Raw genomic sequence first — 25,571 nt, forward strand, 5'->3', positions numbered from 1 at the left:
CAGGCTGAGCGTTGTCTCTCTCTCTGGACCAGTTCAGGACAATGTCTCTTTCAACAAGGGTTAGGAATCTGGACAAGTCAAGCCTCTCACAAAATGTGTTATGACGTTTGATGGTCTGGTTTATTGCCTCCAGTCCATTGTTTGTGAAAGGAATTCCCGGGGCGTAGCCTTCGTACCAGGTGTCATTGCAGTCGATTCATGACCCCTTGAAGTACTCCACGAAAGACAACAATCCGTGATCGTCGGAATCTTCGGAATCTTCGGAATCTTCGGAATCTTCCCAAAATATTTATCGCAGCTAATTTGCTGTTGAAACCCATCTTTTTTGCTGCTGGTCTATCTTTGTTGCTGCAGGTCCATCTAATTTGCTGGTCCATTAAATCCCTGCCTTTGTTATGTCACTAAATAATGAGAGTGATAATCATCAGGTTGTTTGGATTGAAAACAATAAACTCGCCTTGCATCTTTAGGTACATCAAATGTAGGAATGTGTCTCGTAAACATACATGTATTCTCTAGCTGCTGCATGTTGTTGTCAAGTACAGCGTGTGCTAACGCTTGCTTCCCTCAACCTGCAATAACTCATAGCATGCATTTACTATTTCAGAAACGGGTGACGTTTTGGTTATGAACCTGGGCACTGCATATCTGCACGTTCTTATTGTGAAGCTTCGTGGTGAGGACATCAACGCTGATGAATATATGACATACAAAATACCAGCAGATGTCAGGACGGGCACCTCCAACCAGGTAAATGTGTCCTTATCTTATTTGGAAACATATGTAGTTTTTTTTCTTGGGAAATGCTTTTAAATAGATTATCACATAATGTATTGCGTTAAATCTTACTGTCGCTTAAAAACGGCGTTTGAGACAAAACAGCACACTTCAACAAGTGCGACAAACAAGAAGAATTTAAACTTTCAACTGATTCAGACTAAACTCTACATTATCGTCATGTCCATAACGAAATAGCACATACTTAAGATATTCTGAAGTTTTGAGAATGCAAGAATTTAATAAATCTCAAATCAAGTAATACATTTCAACTCCTCGTATCATTTCTGGCAACTTTCAAAACAAGGTAGGATTGCAATATTCAAAGAACAGATGTTGAAGTACTGTATTAAACGGCTAGTCCTTTGCTACATATTTTACACACATTACTCGAAAACGTAAAGATCACATCCTTATGTTACTTGTAGAAACAGAAGACAAAAAACTTCAATTGTTTCTTAACACAGCAACTCGTTCTTGGAATTGTGGCATTTGTGTTTGTTTTTATATTGCCCCCCAAACAATTGCCTAACAGACCTTTCCCATTAGGAAACGTTACTTTAAAACAGTTATGTTAATTTGTCACGTGACTTCAGCTCCCTCTTTTTCCATGTTATTCAGATGGTTGATACCTTTAACATGTAATATCTCAGCTGCAAAACCGCCTAACTATGTGTTTTAATATTATGTTATGATTGTCACAATGTGTTTGTTTCCAGTTAAAATACATCTGATCGGCCATGCGCCATGATACCCCTTTAACAAACAAAAAAACACGTTTATTTCATGGGCCAGTGTACTTTGACAGACTGTTGTATGTTTTTTTATCTCGTATTTTTCTCTTGCAGCTTATGGAATTCATTGCCGATCGTGTCAGCATGTTCCTCAAAATCAAAGATCTATTGCACAAGAGCCATTCAGTAGGATTCGTTCTGTCCTTCCCTTGCAAGTATGACACAGCCGGGGACCTAACGACGGCACGCCTTGCCAAGTGGACCAAGGGGTTTTGTTGCAAAGACGTTGAGGACAAAAAATGGAGGGAATTGCTTCAACAGGCCTTTAAGAAAAAGACAGTAAATATGACGTCGTTTTGCTCTATTGAAAAAGCAGGTCAAATCTTCAAAAAGACACTGTACACAACACACAACACACAAGAACACACACAGACACACATACACACACACACACACACACACACACACACACACACACACACACAAACATACACATACACATACACACAAACTCGCTCACACTCACATAAACACACACTAACACAAACACACACACACACATGCACACACAAAAACATACACACACACAAACTCGCCCACACTCTCTCACACACACACACACACACACACACATACACACACACAAACACGCTCACTCACACTCACACTCAAGATCGGTCCATTCGTTTTCTTGGAAACGTTCTACACACACAAACACACACACACAAACACACACCCACACATATACACACACACACACACACAATCACAATCACAATCACATACACACAATTCCATAATCAACACACCCACACCCACACATTCACAATCACACACATGCACAACCACACACAACCACAAACACACACACAACCACAAACACACAGACACTTGGGCACAAACACACACACACATACACACACACACACATACACACCGCACACACACGCACACACACACACATAAACACATATACAACACACACAACACATACAACACGCGCACGCACACACACACACACACACACACACACACACACACACACACACATATACATATGTATAGGTTACAACACGAGTGGTTTTTTATATGGCTTGTATTTCAGTCAAGACCCAGCGGATGAATATCATCGGGAGACACGAGCCTTTGGCGAGTGGCTCTCGATTGATATTCCCGCTGGGTCTTGACTGAAATACAGGGTGACACAAAAAAAACAGATCCCACCTAAATGTGACAAACTCCAAAAGTATTAATTCTATTTACACATAATTTCTACCACTAAAGGTCAAGATATTGTTCATTGCATCCTCAAAGTTTTAAGTGCTTAGCTTGAGAACTCTGGTTTTCACATGCAATCACAAAACGTGCTCCAAATGAGAGCCCTGGCGCTGCAGGCAGACTTGTATGCGGCGGGCGAAGTTTTCGATCACCCTTCTGCATTCCTCCCTGGGGATCGCTCTTACAGCTGCTGTTATTGCTGCCTTAAGATCAGGGATGGTCTGGGGGTTGTTGCCATATACCCTGTCCTTGAGGTACCCCCACAGATAAAAATCTGGGGGGTTCAAGTCCGGTGAATAGGGGGACCACTCTGGGTCACATCTGCGGCTGACCAGTCTGGATAGAATTCGACCGAAAATAGGCCTCGACTATAAATGTCTTATGCTCCGTTGTCCATGACATCTTGAAGCTCAAACTTGGTGGGCTGTTAGAACATCATTTCAGCTTGGCTCACCTGAAAAAATAAAAGAATCGGCTGATTATTTCAGAAAATATTAAACTTTTGGTGGGATCTGTTTTTTTCGTGTCACCCTGTACAAGCCATATAAAAAACCACGAGTGTTGTAATCTGTATATCCCATTCTACCATCAAACACAAAGTGTAGACTACTAGCGGCACTGTTGCGATCTGTGGAGCGTGAAACAGTGTTTTCAGCGAGACTTGGCCTTTTTGCAACCTTAAACTAAGTGACCGTCGCTGAAAAAATAAAACGAATGAGTGCATCTATAAGTACGCGGTAACACTACTTTCAGACCGTTTAAAAGCTTTAAGTAAAGGTTCATAAGTTGCAAGAAAGTAATGAAGTCGTATAGAAATCCATTTAGTTGAAGCGCACAATTCTTTTGCGTTTCAGGTCGGCGGAACGGGGAAACCGGTTTGGCCCCCATTTGGCTTACTCGACTCGATTCAGAATCGATTCCACGTTGTTTTTTTCGAACGCATTATTATACAATTAGTCTTATTGACAGAGAAGCAAATTTTAGGGAACACATATGTAGATTTAACCATTTGCTCCCTATTTGAAATGTATCTACATGTTTTGCGAGTGTGTTTGCATGAACCTAAACTGGTATGGGTGCGAGGAAAACAGGACCCAAGTCTGTCACCGCCGCTTGATTGCATTTTGAAAGAATATGACTGGATTACGGAAAAATACACACATGTTAAGTTCTTAGATACCTTCATCGCCAATGTGGACTTACTGCAGAGCCAGGCAAAAGAGTAGACTTGCTCGCAAAACACGTGAAACAGCTGATGATAGCGAAGCCCAACCGTGCCAGGTAAGGACGGTCTTACAGATTCTCAAAAGTCGTCTGCTAACGAAGCAAGGGGAGGGTACTCGTGTTTTTGTTTTGGTTCGCTAGCATCTGGTTATCTTGTAAGTTGAATGTTCGTTTTTTCCCACCTGTATTGCTTTCATAATGAAAGAAACGTTTGCTTATTGCATCTCATACATCAGATCAGTTCTGAGATTCATTTTTGCGTGCAACTGATATGGTTTTCTGAGCCGTGCAATACGATTTTGGAACTTCATACAAATGTGTCACATTGTTCGGCGCGAGGTCAAAGGTCGGGAGCAAAGTAGTTCTTCGCCCAAATCGGAATCTGCACTATCATATATTTTTTTGAGTCCATGATGTATTTATTGAGCTATAAAAATACAACATATATACCCATACTGAAGTAACAGAGACAAAGAAGGGAGGTCATGGGATATACATATATAAAAAAAACTAGAGGAATACCCGGCTTCGCCGGGGTGAATCGCGAGACAGAGACAGACAGCGTGGCGGTTCACCACCATCACCTTTGAAGGCGAAGTCCTGTCAAACGGGTTTGAGAATTTTAGAGCTTATTTCTTAGCCCTATATTATCTGTTGTGGCTTCTCAAATGTGACCCTCCACCACGGAATGAGTCGCAAGTCACCTTTGCATGATTTTCATATTTTTACATTTTTCTAAAGAGTGGTTTATGCTCTATCCAGTGGTGAAAACCGTTTTAGAAAAGAGCGAAAACTGTTTGAGTTATAAGCCTGTGACTAAGGTGACCCTCACACTGTTACCAGACACTCCCCGGACTTATATTAAGCCTAGCGCAGAACCGCACGAAGTGACATGCGACTCATTTCGTGGTGGAGGGTCACAAATGCCAGAACATACAGACAGACAAAAACCGCTAGACCCCATCACAAACAGAACTCTACAATCCACAGGTTTTTGCCCACACACACACACACACACACACACACAAGCCGTATATATATATATATATATATATATATATATATCCCATGACCTCCCTTCTTTGTCTCTGTTACTTCAGTATGGGTATATATGTTGTATTTTTATAGCTCAATAAATACATCATGGACTCAAAAAAATATATGATAGTGCAGATTCCGATTTGGGCGAAGAACTACTTTGCTCCCGACCTTTGACCTCGCGCCGAACAATGTGACACATTTGTATGAAGTTCCAAAATCGTATTGCACGGCTCAGAAAACCATATCAGTTGCACGCAAAAATGAATCTCAGAACTGATCTGATGTATGAGATGCAATAAGCAAACGTTTCTTTCATTATGAAAGCAATGCAGGTGGGAAAAAACGAACATTCAACTTACAAGATAACCAGATGCTAGCGAACCAAAACAAAAACACGAGTACCCTCCCCTTGCTTCGTTAGCAGACGACTTTTGAGAATCTGTCAGACCGTCCTTACCTGGCACGGTTGGGCTTCGCTATCATCAGCTGTTTCACGTGTTTTGCGAGCAAGTCTACTCTTTTGCCTGGCTCTGCAGTAAGTCCACATTGGCGATGAAGGTATCTAAGAACTTAACATGTGTGTATTTTTCCGTAATCCAGTCATATTCTTTCAAAATGCAATCAAGCGGCGGTGACAGACTTGGGTCCTGTTTTCATCGCATCAATACCAGTTTAGGTTCATGCAAACACACTCGCAAAACAGTTTATCATGTAGATACATTTCAAATAGGGAGCAAATGGTTAAATCTACATATGTGTTCCCTAAAATTTGCTTCTCTGTCAATAAGACTAATTGTATAATAATGCGTTCGAAAAAAACAACGTGGAATCGATTCTGAATCGAGTCGAGTAAGCCAAATGGGGGCCAAACCGGTTTCCCCGTTCCGCCGACCTGAAACGCAAAAGAATTGTGCGCTTCAACTAAATGGATTTCTATACGACTTCATTACTTTCTTGCAACTTATGAACCTTTACTTAACGCTTTTAAACGGTCTGAAAGTAGTGTTACCGCGTACTTATAGATGCACTCATTCGTTTTATTTTTTCAGCGACGGTCACTTAGTTTAAGGTTGCAAAAAGGCCATGTCTCGCTGAAAACACTGTTTCACACTCCACAGATCGCAAAAGTGCCGCTAGTAGTCTACACTTTGTGTTTGATGGTAGAATGGGATATACAGATTACAACACTCGTGGTTTTTTATATGGCTTGTATTTCAGTCAAGACCCAGCGGGAATATCAATCGAGAGCCACTCGCCAAAGGCTCGTGTCTCCCGATGATATTCATCCGCTGGGTCTTGACTGAAATACAAGCCATATAAAAAACCACTCGTGTTGTAACCTATACATATATATGTATATCTATATCTATAAATATATAGAGATAGGTGACAGTGTATTTTTCGCGTGGCTATAAATTGATTCGACCTTTTCACTTTGACAGTAAGAACAACTTACGGGTGCAAGGGAAGCGTTCTGCACAGCGCAGTGACATTCTAAAAATAGTAACTTAGAAACGGAAATATGGATTGAAGCCACACGAAGGCGCAAAACACTGGAGAAGATAAGGAAGAGTTACTGGGAATGGTGAATTCGCCAGGGTGAATCGCGAGACAGAGACAGACAGCGTGGCGGTTCACCACAATCACCTTTGAAGGCGAAGTCCTGTCAAACGGGTTTGAGATTTTTAGAGCTTATTTCTTAGCCCTATATTATCTGTTGTGGCTTCTCAAATGCCAGAACATACAGACAGACAAAAACCGCTAGACCACATCACAAACAGAACTCTACAATACACAGGTTTTTGCACACACAAACACACATACACACAGAGAAGCCGTATATATATATATATATATGTATATCTATATCTATAAATATATAGAGATAGGTGAGAGTGTATTTTTCGCGTGGCTATAAATTGATTCGACCTTTTCACTTTGACAGTAAGAACAACTTACGGGTGCAAGGGAAGCGTTCTGGACAGCGCAGTGACATTCTAAAAATAGTAACTTAGAAACGGGAATATGGATTGAAGCCACACGAAGGAAGGGAGATAAACGGAAAACACTGGAGAAGATAAGGAAGAGTTACTTGTAATGGTGAAATGAACACAAAAACCAAAATCGGTTCAGCGCTGCGCGCTGAGAGCACGTGTTGAAATATCTCATCGATGATATTGTGTCCGGGGTGTAGCTGAATACGGTGTCCAAATTTGAAAAAAGATCCACCGAGAACGTTGGCGTTGTGATGTGGTCTAGCGGCTTTGGTGTGTCGGTATGGGGGCCCGGGTAGGTGAGGTGGAACCAAAATCGGTTCAGCGCTGCGCGCTGAGAGCACGTGTTGAAATATCGACCAGGTTGTGTCCTGTCCCGGGTGTACCTGAATATGCCCACCAAATTTGAAGCAGATCCATCGAGAACTTTGGCCGTGCATCGCGAACACTCACACACACACACACACACACACACACACACACACACACACACAGACAGACAGACACTAGTCGTATATATATATAGATATACATATATATGCTTAGATGTATGTGTTAAATCAACTTTGTTTTTTCTCTTCACATTTAGGTCTGCAAGCTTGAGATCAAGGCAATTGTCAACAATCTAGTGGCTCTGTTCATGTCCGCCGTTAGGGAAGATGACAAATGTAGCATCGCTGTTGTATTCGGCAATGGATTCAGCGCATGCTACTTGCAACAAGGGGAGGGCCAATCTACCAGTGGTAATGAAAACAATACTACAGAAAAGGTTTGTTTTTAGAGGAAGGACAAACGACTACTCATACAGAATTCTTCTGTACAAAATATATTTAGTAAAATAGTGCTTTATTTGATGTAGTAGAAAGTGTTTTTAACATTTGTTAGGTTGTGACTGAATGCTTTCAAATAGACCAGGAATTTAGACAAGGGTGGTGGAGGTGGCGTGGTATGTGTTTGTTTGTTTGTTTGTGTGTGTATGTGTGTGAGTGCGTGTGATTGTTTGTTTGTGTATGTGTGCGTGTGTCACTGTGTTCCATTTGAGGTACTCTCTGCTCCAGGCTGGCACCAGCTAAAAATAACCGGCAGTACCACTCTCCTCCCGCCTATTTACCCTTTCCTTCCCCATTTCCCTCCTACCCCGCCCCAGCATTGTATCCACAGTGGCGCCTGACAGACGACTCTTTCTTTGTCTGCAGCTAGCGTGGCCCAGCTCTCAGCTCTGTTAAGGCAGCTGCTGTGTTGATAAGGATCTGTAGCTCGCGCGCTCTAGAGAGATAGCAGAGCCTAAAAAACTGAGAACGTTTTCTGCACTGTTCAGAATGCGTGTTTTCAGCACGGCACAATATATAAGACGGCAGAAGACAACACAGTAAACAAAACATCCTAAATGTGCCACAATAAAAGAACACAAAATAATGAAAGATAAAGACCAAGGTAATCCCCAAGTACATACACATATATATATACAACACTTTACGAAATATATACAAACAGTAGAGTATATCGAAATATATACAAACAGTAGAGTATATCGTATTTACATACATATTATGCCAAGGACTACTAGTAAAAGTCATTGATGGTGCGCATGTAAAATTTGTTTTGCGTTTATATAATTATAAAATTCAAAATAGTGTAGATATAAAATTCAAAATAGTGTAGATAATGTCAGTAACATATAAGAAAGAAAAAAGATCTTACGGCAATACATGTTCATGAAAATTGTTAGCTGCATGTGAATAAAACAAAAAAGCTTACCTCACGGCCCTCCTATACAAGTCTCACAAACTTGTATATATATATAATATACCACAGGAGAAAAAAAAATAGCTCGCGCGCGCTCACCCAAATCCGCTCGAAGTGCCACATGATATTAGCCCCAGACAACACATAGGCGGATAATACATGTATGTCAATCGTATGAAACAAAACATGCCACAATTTACAAGACAGAAAAAAGGATAAATGAGAGAATTAAAAAAGGTGTTTGCTCTTCAAGTAAATAATTATACCACACCTTACAGATCTGAAAAACACATGTATGCTACAGTTAAATAAACAGGAAACCCAACATCCGAAAGCACGGCACAATCTATAAGAGGACAGAAGACAACACAGTAAACAAAACATCATAATCAATGTGTCACAATAAAAGAACACAAAATATTGGAAAAAAAGACAAAGGTAATCCCTAAGTACACTGATATACATGTACAACACTTTACAAAATATATATACAAACAACAGAGTATATACAGTCGTATTTAAAAACATATTATAGGCATGCGTATGGTGCGCATGTGAAATTTGTTTTGCGTTTATATAATTCAAAATAGTGCAATTAATGCCTGTAATATAAAAGAAAGAAAAAACGGTCTTTCAATACATGTTCATGCAAATTGTTAGCTGCATGTGAAGAAAACAAAAAGCCTACCTGACGTCCACTCCTACGGTAATCCAATAGCAGCACACAAGTCGATTTGAAAGTTTTTCAACACAGTTTTTCACTCGTATTGTTCTCACAAACTTGTATATATATACCACAGGAAACAAAACTCGTCGATCCGACGACAATTTAACGTTTGTTTCATTATCGCAAACAAAACAGAACAGACAAAACGAAACAAAACAACACAGCACAACAGTTGGGGTTGTTATTTCTCTGAGATGCTGAAGAAAAAAAAGATGACGTGCATTGTAATGGAATAGAGTGGGTGTAATTTCAAACTAAACGGTTCAAATGTGAGTGTAAACACACTCTTTACGCGGGATCACATTCCCTCACACGCATATGAACACACACACACACACACACACACACACACACACACACACACACACACACACACACACACACACACACACACACACACACACACACACACACACTATGTACATTTTTAGAAAGAAAAACAAAACAAAAACACAATGTACATTGTTAGAAGAAGAAAAAAAACAATATGTACAATTTTAGAAGAAAAACAAACAACAAAAAACAATGTTTTAGAGCTGTTATTGTGTCAATATGCTAAAGGCCTCAATGACTTTTTATCATTCTTGTTTAGGATTTTGTTTTTGGCGGGGTGTCAAGCAGCATCGGTGAGGTCTTAATTTGTTGCTCTTTCATTAACTGGCAAAGTTGCTGTCCCTTGTTTTTCATGCCCCAAACTCTCCTTTTCAAATTGTTGACGTCAGAATGTATTTTTTCGCCGCCCTGTTCACCCATCAAACCAAGCCCCATCCCCCACCTTTCCATAAACTCTACACAATGTGCTTCAAGTATGTGCTGCTTTGGGATGACATTAACGTTGTCAAGGCACACGTTACCTCTGTAGAACTCCATGTATTCAGAAATAGCTACTTGGATGCCAGGAAGGTCATCTTTCCCAACTGGTTTTGTGTGTGACACAAGCCTGTGCACACTGGAGTAAAGACTGTTCAAACGGGTGTGTTTGTCTTTGATTTGACCTGCAAGGGTGTGCACGCCATAATCATCTGTCAGGATAAATGCCCTTCTTTCTACGCTGTCTGCTACGGCAGTAATCACTTCATCTTTAATGTATTTGTTGCAGTGATTCCCATTGAAGCTGCCACCAAAAAAGGCCTGAGGTGTTATGCTATGCTTATTCAAAATCTCAGTAACCCCTGCAACTGTTGGTCCTTCAGATCTGTCGAAGACTGGAAACGTTTTCAGATTAAGTTTCCCTTCTTCTCGGAGATTATACATTTTTTTGACACACCTTCTGAATGCTTCGGTAGTGTTGTCAATCACCACCAAACGCCCGTCACTCAGTTTTATTTTAGAAAGGGCATCTGCTATTTGCTTGTCAAGCTGGTGACACTCATTTGCAAGAAGATCGTGGTGTTTGTTCACAATACCAAGGAGCAAATGAAGGTAAGGCGGCGCTACATGACTCACTTTGACGTCCCATATTGGAGCACGAATGACGTTGTAGTGGTCTTTGGCATGTTTTTTGTCACTGCCAGATTCTTGGTACCCTATGAGGTCTTCTTTCATGTTTCTTAACGTTCTTTTGGGGGCTTTTTCTCTTGGACTCCATTGCATTTGCGTTTTGGAAGTCTTGCACCAAAGACATGGATAACTACTCTGGGCTCCTGACAGTCCATACATTTTTGACTGGAAATCATAATCCCCAAACATAAACACTCGCAGCCTTTTTCCTTTCCACATCATGCCGTTGACAGCACTAACTCCCTCTTTAATAGTGCTGCCTAAAATCTTTTCAAGGTTTTCAGCAGAATCTTTGGCTTCAGTCATCACAACCAACTTTGAGTTCGCATTTGGATTGTGGAGATTTGCTACTTCAAGAACAACTTTAAAACTCCCCCCTCCATGGTCACCCCCGATTTTAACCCAAATTTCATTTTCTGGCAAGGTGTTGTTATGCCATGTTAGCATGTTCTTCTTGTCGTACTGGTCTAAGAGATCAGTTACAAAATTGGGCCAGCTGACAATAGAAGACACGGGAATGCCCCTAACTTCCTCTTTCTTTGTCGCTTTGTTGATGCATGAGAGACGTAATGTGTAAACTTCTATTTTCCCACAAAGCACTCCCTCCTGAAATTCCCTCTCCTTTTTCTCACACTCCATTTTTATTCCCATTGCCTTGTTTAATTTTCGCAACTGCCTTTGTTTTGCCCAGCTAAGTGACAGTTTGGCTCTAATTTGAGCTGCTGATTTTGAAGAGACGCGTGCCTGTCCCAACCCAGCTGTTTTCAGAATGTCATCCCTTTTGCGCTTTGTAGTGTGCTTAAGTTCAGTGCTTTGTTGTTTTATTATGGCAGCTTCCGTGGAACAGGAAATTTCTTTTCTCAGGTTGGCAATTTCCTTTGCTCTTCTCTTCCTCATTGGAGTAGAAACTAGCGCTGATGACTTTTTCGCTCTCACAATTTTCTTTAGGACAAGTGGCTGTGCTTTTGTCTTACATATCAACGTCTTCTTGTCATCTGACTGTGCCAGTTTCACCCTAACTAAGCCAGTTAAATACTCTTCCTCTTTTTTTGTCAAAGGTGCTTGCAACTGTTCTATTGGGCGGAGTTGGGTTTGTGGTTTGTTTTTTGACAAAACAGTGTTAGTATCTGTTGCTTTCTGTGACTGAGATACAGACTTTGCTACAGGTGTGTTATCGTTTGATTCTGCTGGGGCTTGGGTTTGAAATGATGTTGAAGCAGCTGACACGACGACTGTGTCATTGTTAGTACTTACATCACTCTGACTCTGAGTCGTACCCTTGCGAGATGTCAGCAGGTCGAACAGACGTTTTTTTACCACACGGCTTGCGGTTTTTGTTTCAGGTGTTGAAGAACACTGTGGCTGAAAGGTTTCAACAATAGAATTGCTTGTACAGGCATCAGTACTGTCAACACATGAGCTTTTCCTTTGCGGGCTAGCAGCTTTTTCACTGGCTTTTCTTGGTTTCTTACGACTACCAGCCATTTGTTCGGCAAACGTTCTACACACACTACAGTCAGCTACTTCCACTTTGGAGTTGTATTGTGTCCACAACACCTTTGTTTTTTCAAGGTTATTATTCATTGCTTTTGACACACCTTGAGTTGGAATGTTAGTTTTTTTTTGTTGGCTGAGACGAGCAGAGCATGATGTACATATTGTACTTGAGAAAGTGGTGCCATTGGCTTCTTCAGAAACGTGAATACCGTGAAACTGAAACAACACTGATGCGTAGCTTTTGCAATGCCTAATGGTATGATGTTTGTCCTTCGCTGTCTTTGATCTTCTGCCACACGTTCTGCACATAGCATTTAGCCTAAATATGTGGAGATCTTCCGTATGTTGCACTGCCGCCATTCTTAACTGAGACACCTTAAATCAATAAATAGAGTGACTACAAATTAAAAGAAAATGACACAAATAAACAAGCAAAACCATGTACACACATACAGACAGGCAAGAACATAAGCACAACTACAGTCACAACATTAATTTAAGAATAAACACGTCACATGCTTAAGAACAAAAAAGAAGGGGGAAAACACAAAACAAAACAAACAAGATGAAATGCACGACAGTCAACAGAGCTGCATATAATAGCGTACTGTAGCGAGTGCCTGTTCCGAGAACCTGCGCGTGGGTTAATTCACAAAACTTACCGCACAAAACTGCTCCAGAAATCATACACAAACACCTGTAACCTAACTTGTTTTCACTCTATCACACAGTTAAGACTAAGTACTTACGGACGGCAAAATAAAAACACAGTCGGTTGGGCTGTTATCAGTATTCAGTGTGATTATAAACTGATATACAACGCGCAAATTCTGTTTCTTTTAACAGGAACAAAGAACAAGAGCTGAGTGCCAGTGATATTAGTATTACCACAAAATCAAACAAAACGAGTCGAATGAATAAACTCCAGTTTGCACCAACACAATGCCTGTATATTCAAGTAACAAAATACACAAGATGAACATAATCCCAGGTGTAAGTCACTGAAACGATCCCTTTTTCACACCAAGAATCACGTATTTTTTCAAACTGGCGCCATCGCACACAAGCTCCACAGAGTCTTTGTGTGCTAGAGACAGCGCGCGAAAGGGAATCAAGGTCACTGGCCGCGCCGCGGCACGCTATAAGTAAGCCAGCGAGCTCTAAGGAAAGTTCAGCTGAAAGTGCAAATCTCCCGACCAAATGGAACAGTGTGGTGTGTATATGTGTGTAAGTGTAAGCTCTCTCTCTCTCTCTCTCTCTCTCTCTCTCTCTCTCTCTCTCTCTCTCTCTCTCTCTCTCTCTCTCTCTCTCTCTCTCTCTCTCTCTCTCTCTCTCTCTCTCTCTCTCTCTCTCTCTCTCTCTCTCTCTCTCTCTCTCTCTGTTTCTCTCTGTCTGTGTGACGTGACGTGGACACTGAGGAAAGAGTGTGTTTTTTCCCTTCGGCTGTAACACTTCTCCATATCGTCTGACGTGCCAGTGACACTTCGTAGCACATTGTTTAGAACTATATTGTGTAATTAGTAGACGACAAGGACTGTTTGCCTTTACTGGCAAAGCTGGAACATTCCCTCTACAACGTCCAGTGTGTGCGTATATTGTGTCTGCTTCTGCGTGTGTCTTAACATCTATTATTCCCCCCTCTGCTTCTTTCTCTCCGTAAACGTGTAGGGCTAGTTATTTTTCGGTAACTTACCAAGCAACCAAAATCACTTACCCAACAACGGGCCTGAATCCTCGATAGCTCACAGGTTGATGAGCTAGACTTTTAGGGAACTACTTTAGCGATTGAAAAATTCCGAACGCTCTAATGTACGAAATGTACATCTCCAGACCAAACAATACACACATACTGCATTTAAACTGGCAACTACAGGCTTGAACACATTAATCTCCATATAAAATCCACGAGTTTGGTTGTTTTCTAAATCCAAATCTAACGATCAGTGCAGAGAAACTCGCTTTAGATCTCTTAAGAGTGCACGCAAACTCCCAAGGCAAGTAACTCGCGTACGACAAGAGTAGTTCCCCTTCCAAATTTTCTGAACTGAGCTGCTTGGACAAGAGACTGCAATCCGACGGTTAGTTTTCGACAATATTTCATTTTATAAACAGATCACACCAAACCAAATGCACACATCGCATCAATTTAAAGAACATACAGCGGTTTCATACACTATTTTGCCCTAGAAAACGGAACTTCATACAGTTTTTAACGTTGGAACACGTGTGCAAAAGTTCGTCTGCTTGTCCCATTCAAAGAAAGAACATTTCCTAAGCGATACCAAAACATGACCAGAACTGAACACACACTATCTGCCTTTACCGGCACAGCAGAATAACAACATAACTGTGTACTTGATTTTAGTCCAAAACAGGGAAACTGACAAGAAGTGTTAACAGAATTGATTGATTTTCCCTGAACTATACAACCGCGCATTATTCAATCGCCAGCGCAGGTAGACTGGTTGAGTGATTTGGATTCGATCAAACTTTCGCACAAAAATTCCTCTTTTCTTTGAATAACTGAAGAAAGGAGGAATAAAGAGGTTACATACCTCGTCTCAGTGATTATTAAAAATAATGGTCTCAGTTCACGGTCATGAAAAAGCTCGCTGAAGCTCGCATTTTTCATGATCCGCAAACTTCGACCATTATTTTTGATAATCACTGAGACTCGGCATGTAACCTCTACTTATAAGCATGTCGTCATTTGCTTCAGCCACTGGACTGAATATCGGTCACTTGAACATTGATCATCTTTTGAACAAAATTCCTGATCTCTGCGTGTTGTCAAATCAACATTCTCCCATAACCCATGTGTTTGGGATTTCAGAGACTTGGCTAGACTCACGCATCTGTGATGATATGTTGCGGATTCCTCATTATTCTGTAATCCGACGCGACAGTATGGAAGTACAACATACTGGTCTTGCTGTTTATGTCCATGATTCCATAGCAAAGTTTGTTAAGCGCAGGGCTGATTTGGAAGTGAACAGTATTGAATGCCTTTGGCTCGAAATTTCGTATAAGAATTCGAATTCTTTTCTCCTCGGCTTTGTATATAGAAATCCCGCATCCCATTCAGCTTGGTCTGACGATTTTATTGATTTGATGGATAACATTAAATGTAATAATCGTAATGTATTGTTACTTGGTGATTTAAACATCGACTTGCATAAAACCCAGACAACCTGGCGCTCAGTTACATCTCTCTTTGGATTCCATCAACTTGTGAACACCTCAACCAGATTGACTGATACAACATCAACGTTGATTGACCACATTTGCACTAATAATACCTCCATGGTGTGAAACGTGAAAACTGTACCTTAAAGCATCAGTGACCATTGTTCAATATTTTGTTATTGGTCGTTCAAGTTCCCTATGCCGGTGCACAAAGGCCACACAACTATTGAATACAGAAGTTTTAAAAAGTTTCATGAAATCTTCTTTGATCTCAGTTCAGCCCCATTTTCCTCTGTGTTTAATCATTGTTGTTGCTCACGAAGCGTTGGGCGCCCTTTTAGATATACTTTATCCTATAGTGGATAAGCATGCCCCACTACGTCACCACAGAGTGAAATATCCATCTCTTCCCCCATGGTTGACGGAACAGATTATAGAAGCCATGTCCCTGCGTGATTTTTACAAAGCAAACAACATGAAGTCTGATTTTAAGAAACAAAGGAATAAGTGACAGAATTAACACGTCAAGCAAAAGCAAGTTATTTTAATAAAATAACCGAGGAGAAGAAAGATATTGCAACTATTTGGCGTGCTGTTAATAACATACAAGTTAAATATAAACAGAACTCAAATCGGTCTGCCACAACCATATCCCCTGAAGATTTTAATAACCATGTGTTGTCCCTTGCTAATAGGCTAAATGAATCTGCAAAATGCGACAGTCCTGATTCTGACTTTGAAGTCTCTCTCTCAAAATTACATGATTATTGTAATGACAAATGTAATCCAGACGATTTTTTTTACTATTCCAGACATGGCAGTGCATGAGGTAGGTAAGGCGCTAGAAGGCCTTGAAAATAAAATAAATCCATGGGTCCTGACAAGATTTCTGCTTACTTGGTCAAATTAGCTCTACCATATATTGTGGAGCCACTCACCTATGTGTATAATCTCTGCATAAAGCAAAATACTGTACCTAGTTTATTAAAGAGAGCAAAAGTAATTCCACTCCATAAAGGTGGAAATTTATCCGACCCAAATAATTTTAGACCCATTTCCTTATTACCCATTTTATCCAAACCATTGGAAAAACATATTCACAAACATTTGCTCGCATACATAGAAAGCAGAAACCTTTGCCGTCAATTTCAATCTTGTTTTCTAACAAATCACTCTTGTCACAGCGCCCTTGCCACGCTATGCGACACCTGGTTGTCTGCAACTAACCGATCTGAAATCAGTGGTGCTATGTTTCTTGACTTTAAAAAAAGCGTTTGATCTTGTTGATCATTCAATTTTGTATATCAGAAACAGTTCAGTGTGTAACTTTTTTGCTTCCTATTTACAGGACAGATCTCAATATATACTGCCCTAAACTGTAAAATATCTACTGAGGAGATTGTGAAATGCTGGGTGCCTCAAGGTTCAGTGATTGGGCCGATCTTGTTCTGTCTGTATATCAATGATCTGCCACTGAACATTTCTGATAGTAATGTAAGAAGTGAGTTTTTTGCTGACGACTCTTCTCTTCATTCAAGTGGAAAATATGTTCCAGTAATAGAGTCCTCCCTTCAAACAGCTTTAAACGATGTTAATAACTGGTGCAGTGTCAATGCTATGCTTGTCCATCCAGTGAAAACTAAAAGTATGGTAATTGCAACTAGAAAAAACACACCAGATGTCTCCACTCAAACTAAATCTTATTATTGGTACGCAGTCAATTGAACAAGTTCAACAACATCGCGTTTTAGGGGTTATTATTGATTGTGAATTCAAGTGACAGGCACAATTACAACATATTTGCAAAACAGTAGCCAAGAACGTTTTCCTCCTATCCAAGTTAAAGCAATTTACGGACAGAAAGACTCTGGAAATGTTCCACCATGCTCATGTAATGCCTCACATCAATTATGTTTCGACGCTCTGGGATGGCAGCAGTGATGTCCACTTGAAAAAGTTAGACTCTCTCTATCATCGCTCGGCTAAACTCATCGTAAAGGTAAATGCCCCAACAGATATGAAATTAAAAATGCTCAACTTTCTTCCACTGGAAAAGCATCTCAAGTTAAACAAAGCCATTTTCGTGCATAAATTGTATTACGGTAAAGTGCCGATTTACATTGCATCATTATTTAAAAAAGCTACCGACAGATATGGGTCGGTCAACTTGATCCCACCGATTCCACGAATTGACCTTTATAAGACCAGTCTTGCTTTTTCGGGTACATCAGTTTGGAATTCACTTCCATCATCCTTTAAGCACTTAAAATCATTAAAAAGTTTTAAAAAATGTGTCAAAAAACACTTAATGTCTAAGTAGTTTAACGCGTTTTGATTTACTACACTTAGTATTACGCCAAAGATATGCTGTGCATTGTATATTCTGAACATATTTTTGTTGTACTAATGCTGCATGTTCGATTGCTACCAGCTTGTACTTATAATTAATTGCATATTATGCATTTGATTTTATAAATAGCCACATATGTATGCTCTTCATGCCTCATCATCATCATCATCATCATCATCATCATCATCATCATCATCATCATCATCATCGTCGTCATCTTTATCATCACGTGCTGAAGTTTTCTGACCTCCTTTTGTTGGTAAACTTTTTAACTTTATAATTTTTAATTTTTCAATTTTATCATTGTGTGTCTGTGCGTCCCAAGGACAGATTGTCAGAAAAGGCGTAGCCTTAAATCTTAATCCTTGTTAAATAAAGTTCAATGTTATTCAATTCAATTCAATTCAGCTATTCAATTCTCTCTCTCTCTCTCTCTCTCTCTCTCTCTCTCTCTCTCTCTCTCTCTCTCTCTCTCTCTCTCTCTCTCTCTCTCTCTCTCTCTCTCTCTCTCTCTCTCTCTCTCTCTCTCTCTCTCTCTCTCTCTCTCTCTCTCTCTCTCTCTCATGCAAACAGATAATAGGTGTTTCCCCCCAAAGTCCCAACTGCATGGTATACGGAGAACTCGGTAGATTTCCCCTATCAGTCCTCGCTGCTACCAGATGCGTTAAATATTGGTTGCGGCTAAATCGCCTCCCCAACACAAGATATGTAAAAATGGCCCATGTGATGATGAGGAACATGGCAGACAGAGGGACAGACAATTGGTCCGCTAGGGTCAGAAACCTCCTATGTGAAAATGGGTTTGGACATGTGTGGACGTACGGCTATGTCGGCAACGAAAAACACTTTATCAAGGCTTTTCAACAACGCCTAAAAGACTGCTTTACCCAGAACTGGCATAGTAAGCTAGAAGACAGTGAGAGGTATGACACATACAAATTGTTTAAACCTGACTTTGGAAGAGAAAAGTACCTTGACCAAATAGACAATCCATATATTCAAAAAGTGTTCACAAAACTCAGACTTGGGGTTTCACCCTTGATGTGCAACAAACAGAGATATTCTGCAAACGGTTCCCATGTTTGCCCACTTTGCAGATACCCCCACGAAAACGAGCACCACTTTCTTTTTAAGTGTCCAGTATACTCTGATATAAGAGAAACTTACCTGGGAAATGTCTTTGAAATCGGTCAACTAGAAAACTCGTCAATGCAGATACTACTAACACAAAACAAAAGTAGGTTGTGGGCACTCTCCCGGTATACATTTTATGCATTCAGGCATCGACAGCAACTGCTAGGCTAAAATGAATGTGTGTAAATGATTTTCGATCGCTATGTTTCAACCCTTAGCACTGTATTATGCACTTGTTCTTACTTGTTTGTGAGAGAGTATGTCATTGAATGGAAACTCTACTCCCCCCTTGTACAAACACAACAGTGTGGTTTACAATAAAATTTCTGAGTTCTGAGAGTTCTGAGTTCTCTCTCTCTCTCTCTCTCTCTCTCTCTCTCTCTCTCTCTCTCTCTCTCTCTCTCTCTCTCTCTCTCTCTCTCTCTCTCTCTCTCTCTCTCTCTCTCTCTCTGTTTCAGTATACACTGGTAATGTGTTGTTTTTTTGTTTGTATGTCTATTGTCCCGAGGACAGATAGTAAGAAAAGGCCTAGCCTTAATCTGTTTCCTTGTGATATAAAGTTCAGTTCTGTTTAGTTCAGTTCAGTTCAGCTCTCTCTCTCTCTCTCTCTCTCTCTCTCTCTCTCTCTCTCTGTCTCTCTCTCTCTCTCTCTCTCTCTCTCTCTCTCTCTCTCTCTCTCTCTCTCTCTCTCTCTCTCTCTCTCTCTCTCTCTCTCTCTCTTGAATTTGCTTGACTTGTGTTGTTTTCTCAGAACATTTCATTTTTTTGTGATTGCATCAGTTTTAGAAACCTATTGACAGCGCTTTTGCGACCGCATTTTAATGGTGAATTATTTATGTTTTCACCCAGTAACCATAAGCTTGTGCCAAACTATAGGTTTATCTTTTTCGTTTGGCACCTTAAAGACTCACTCCGCCTCCCCTAAACCACGAGTTTCTGAGTACAGATACTGCCAGGCTTTGACGTGCAGTACAAATCGGTTTATCTAGTTAGATAAATGGGTGTGCATAAGCACGAGCTTGATTTTGTGATTATATCTGCGGCTTTTTTGTGTGTACGCCATGTATGCAGATTGTGTAGGTATATTTGTATTCATGTGTGAGTGCATGTGTATGTGTGTGTGTTGTATGTATGTGTGTGCGCCTGTCTGTATGCTGTGTGTGTGTGTGTGTGTGTGTGTGTGTGTGTGTGTGAACGTGTGTCTGTGTGTATCTGTGCATGTGTGTGGTGATAGCATGTGTGTGTGTATGCGCACGCGTATGTGCGTGCGCACGCGTGTGTTTGTATTATTGTGACTGCATGGACTTAATCGATGAATTTGCTTTTGTACTCCTGTTCTTTTTGTGTCTTAATGCTGTATTTTGGTTTTGTACATGTGTATAGCAATGTCATTGTAATGCGCTTAGAGCTTCTAGGTAAACGCTCTATAAGTTTCCATTACTATTATTATTTTTATTAAACTCCCTTCATTTGAACCTTACCGCCAGGGAACACCCTAGGTGATTATCCAAAGAGAGCGAGGGTTTTTTTCATAGATAATGTATTTTGCGTGGACGAATGGGTATATGAAATGCAAGCCTCTATACGATTATGGACCTCATTGCAGGTGATAGTCAGCACGGAGAGTGGAGCTTTAGGAGAAGATGGCAGCCTTGATGATTTAATAACTGAATTCGACAAAACCCTTGACCAAAATACCGTGAACCCAGGAAAACAAATGTAAGACATTGTTGTTGTTGTTGTTGTTGTTGTTGTTGTTGTTGTTGTTGTTGTTGTTGTTGCTTTTGTTGTTGTTGCTTTTGTTGTTGTTGTTGTCGTTGTTGTTTTCTAAACCATTTGTTGACAGCCACGTGTATATGTGTAAACAGAATGTTAGTCTATTTCAAAGACAGCAAATAAGATCATGGAAAGAAAAAACAAGTCGCGTAAGGCGAAACTACTACATTTAGTCAAGCTGTGGAACTCACAGAATGAAACTGAACGCACTGCATTTTTTCACAATGACCGTAGTCCGCTGTTTGTGCATAACGTAGTGAAACTGACGAGCCTGTTCAGCGCGGTAGTGGTTTCGCTGTGCTGCATAGCACGCTTTTCTGTACCTCTCTTCGTTTTAACTTTCCAGGCATGAAAACTGAAAAAAAAAAAATTACTGAAAACAAAATTCGAAGGCGCATAGCGCCAAGTTTCGCAGGCGCGAAGCGCCAAGTTTCGCAGGCGCATAGCGCCAAGTTTCGCAGGCGCGAAGCGCCAAGACTTCTAGGGGGGTCCGGGGGCATGCCCCCCCGGAAATTATTTTTTCAAGGGTGCAATTTGGTGCAATCTGGGGCTATCTGAGCCTTAAAATTGGATTCAAACATGGCCCCAAAACTATTTTACTATAACTATGACTAGGAATACAAAAAAAATTAAAAAAAGGAAAAATACGTAAAACTAAAAAAAAATACGGTTTATTTTTTTTCAAAAAATACGGAAAATACGGAAAATATGGAGAATTTTCATGCCTGCTTTCTGAGCGTGTTTTTAATCCAAACATATCATATCTGTATGGTTTTGAAATCAGGAACCGACAAGGAATACGATAAAATTGTTTTTAATTAAATCGATTTCGGAAATGTAATTTTGATCATAATTTTTATATTTTTAATTTTCAGAGCTTGTTTTTAATCCAAATATAACATATTTATATGTTGTTGGAATCAGGAAATGATGTAGATTAAGATGAACGTAAATTTGGAGCGTTTTATATATAAACAAAATTACAATGTTCAGATTTTTAATGACCAAAGTCATTAATTAATTTTTAAGCCTCCAAGCTGAAATGCAATACCGAAATCCGGCCTTTGTCAAAGATTGCTTTACAAAAAATTCAATCAATTTTATTGAAAAATGAGGGTGTGACAGTGCCGCCTCAACTTTTACAAAAAGCCGGATATGACGTCATCAAAAGTATGTATCGAAAAAAAAAATGTCCGGGGATATCATTCCCAGGAACTCTCATGTCAAATTTCATAAAGATCGGTCTAGTAGTTTGGTCTGAATCGCTCTACACGCACACACACACACACACACATACACACACACAAACATACAACAAACACACACACACACACACACACACACATATATACACCACGACCCTCGTCTCGATTCCCCCTCTATGATAAAACATTTAGTCAAAACTTGACTAAATGTAAATACTTAACCCAGAATACCATTAGTTAAAGTAAGCGCAACAAAATGTGTCCAGACAAATGTAAAATACTTGTTCGCAAACCCAAGCAATTAACGTTGATCGTTAACAAAGTTGTCATTCTTTTGGAATGCAATTATGAAAACAAACAAAAAGATGTCTTCAAACGAAATATTTTAATTGCAACATTTATTTATACTACTGGCCTCGCGCGTGTATTAATCTGTGTTTTTGGTTCTTTTTGTCGTGCTGTTTTAGTTTGGAGAAGATGATCGGCAGTTTGTACCTGGGAGAAATTGTGAGACTGGTGCTTTTGAAACTGATCAAGCAGGGCTTGCTGTTTAGCGCACTTTACAGCGAGTACACTTCTTTCAATAAGAAAGGCGGATTTTCTACTGAGCATGTCGCGCTCATCCAAAGGTGAGATCTTTGTAATTTCAGACAACAACACTAACAAAACATGAAGATGTATTCTGACTGATTTAAGGTAAGGAAACCCCATGGAAATTAACCAAACATTGTTGAAAAGTGTGTTTTGGGGTTTTGACGCTATAACACACTTTGATCTATTGCTGCAACGAAAAAGACAGTCAATATTACGTCGTGTTGCTCTTTTGAAAAAGCAGGTCAAATCTTCAAAAAGACACTGTACACAACACACAAGAATAAACAAACACACACACACACACACACACACACACACACACACACGTACGTACACACACACACACACACACACACACACACACACACACACACACACACACGTACGTACACACACACACACACACACACACACAAAACACACACACACACACACACACACACAAAACACACACACACACACACACACACACACATACACCACGACCCTCATCTCGATTCCCCCTCTATGTTAAAACATTCAGTCAAAACTTGACTAAATGAAAAAAGAGAAGAAGTCAAACACAGTAAGACCGAAGACAAACTGACAGGTTTCAGATTTGTGGACATCAAACTTTTGAGACGTTTTGTAAATAATCGTTTGAGCTCATGATGTAAACAACCGTATGACGGCTTACTAGTGCCAAAACCTCATAGTTGTAATTATCAAGGGAAAATTAGTAATTTTTCCCTTGATAATTACCATTTTTACGTGTTTATTACTAATTTTCCCGGAATAATTACTAACTTTCACCTATGAATTACTAATTGTTAGTTTTGGCTCACTTCCTGACGGATTGCTAGTGCCAAAACTAAAAATTAGTCATTTTCCCGTGAAAATTACTGATTATCCCGTGAAAATGAGTAACTAACAGTAACTGACAGCGTTAATTAGTAATTGTCACGTGATAATGGGTAACCCCAGGTTTTGGCACTAGTAAGCCGTCATACAACCGGCTATACTCGGGTGTCTCATGTAAAATCAAGCATTTAAAGCATCGATTTTCTTAAGATTTTTTTTTAATATTTCGATGTCTAAAAGAATCAGATTTTGTTTAGTTACGTCTAAAAGGTGTTCGCGGTGTCAAGTTTACGGTTTGCTATGTTTGCTCTCGGATAACACAGATTGCATGGGAATCTACATGCCACCACCTCCCAATACAAAAAGTTGGACAAATCACAAGAAGAAAATAACAAAGTAAGCTTAACACAAACAGTTGCTGTTGCTGGTTTTGACCAAGTTGATGACGAGCTGAAGACAAGAGATAAGGATCTGAGATACGTCACAGTGTTGTGCGATGACGATGAATGTGCTATCTGTCACTGAAAATACACCACGGATAATTAACTTTCGTTCAACTTCAAGCGCGAGTTTCTCAAAATCACGTTTTTTGTAGCATGCGTTGCGGTTACATATATATTTTTAAAACTATTCATCCGAATATTTGGCACGATATTTGTTTTACATTTTGTTTCTCTGAATAATAATTATGAAGAAAATTGTCGTTTGTGTTACGGTTTTTGGCTCACGAAGTGTAGCCTATGCGATCGTAACTTTGTCTGTCTGTGCGTGCGTGTGTGCGTGAGTGTGTGCGTGTGTGTGTGTATGTCTGTGGTAGAAACTTTAACATTTCCGAGTCTATGTGTGAGTGGTTATCCAAGACTATGGATAAAGCTCGCATAAGATTACGTCACGGTCAAAAGTGTTTGACGTCAATTAATGCATCATGACGGCATGCCTCCCTGTAGTCTTTCTCTCTCGCGTGGTGTGTGTGGTCTCGGTCATTGTTATTTTGAGCGGGCCGAGACTATTTGGCAGTCGTGTCCCTGTAAGTAGGCTACATGCAGACACAGACAGATCTAGATCTAGTGTCTCTCTTTCTTGCACAGTGTCACCTAAGCTTACTGTGTGTGTGTGGGTGTGTATGTGTGACGGAGTGATTGAGTTTGTGTTACTGTTTGTCTATTTCTTACGTGAGCCTTGAAGGCTTCGCCTCTTGTTCTATTAGGTATTTGTTTTGGCTGCTCAAAAATAACCTTTTTGTGCATTTTTCAAAAAGCTAGAGGGACAACACGCATATAGGAGTCATTGTTTGACACTTTAGCCAAATGTGTTGACAATCGCAGGAATAGTTTTGATGACATGTGTGTAACGCTACTCCGACCATTAACGTTGGCGCCACACACAACACTTGGTCCTTAAAATCTGATATTATGACATTGTTTCTGAATTGTAATTTCAGTGACACAAGCGACGATCACTCTATCACACAAAAAGTGCTGCAAAAGATAGAAGTGGACTCCTTCGACGCGGAAGATTGCAACATTGTAAAGTACGTGTGTCGAATCGTCTTCCAACGTGCAGCGTACCTAGCTGCTGCAGGTAACAATTTAAGAATATACCCCATTTATTGTTTGTTTGGCACACGATAAGTACGCACAATCATGTTTTTCTTGTCGGCTATTGTTTACATTTAGACAGTGTTTTTTTGTTTTTTGTTAGTTACCCGGCTAGATATGAATACAAACTCCAGAACATTATGACAGTGTGGGAATTATTTCATACAAAAAGTGTGCTGTGAATCTCCCTCATCACAAATAAACATAATATCATTCGTTGGCATATTTGTTATTCTTCTTCTTCAGCGTTCCAGAATTTTCTGGTTACGTGTGAGCTCGTTTGCCCATTTGGGTTCCCCAAACTATACTCTGAGAGCATAGTCAGCTTCACTCCGATTTCATTGAGTAGGCATGCTGGGTATTTTTGTGT

General features: G+C 40.1%; 1 protein-coding gene across 1 annotated transcript in view; it reads left to right on the forward strand.

The window, feature by feature from the left end:
• Positions 1–25,234, forward strand: part of LOC138974465 (hexokinase-4-like) — a 26,634-nt gene extending 1,400 nt beyond the window's left edge. The window contains exons 3-8 of the mRNA XM_070347184.1: positions 608–750; positions 1,626–1,850; positions 7,638–7,817; positions 20,795–20,907; positions 22,637–22,798; positions 25,045–25,234. Coding sequence (XP_070203285.1) covers positions 608–750; positions 1,626–1,850; positions 7,638–7,817; positions 20,795–20,907; positions 22,637–22,798; positions 25,045–25,234 — 1,013 coding nt within the window. The remainder of the gene's footprint in view (positions 1–607; positions 751–1,625; positions 1,851–7,637; positions 7,818–20,794; positions 20,908–22,636; positions 22,799–25,044) is intronic.
• The last annotated feature ends 337 nt before the right edge of the window (positions 25,235–25,571 follow it).

This window comes from Littorina saxatilis, linkage group LG8, assembly GCF_037325665.1.
Source record: "Littorina saxatilis isolate snail1 linkage group LG8, US_GU_Lsax_2.0, whole genome shotgun sequence".
Taxonomy (NCBI): Eukaryota; Metazoa; Mollusca; class Gastropoda; order Littorinimorpha; family Littorinidae; genus Littorina; species Littorina saxatilis.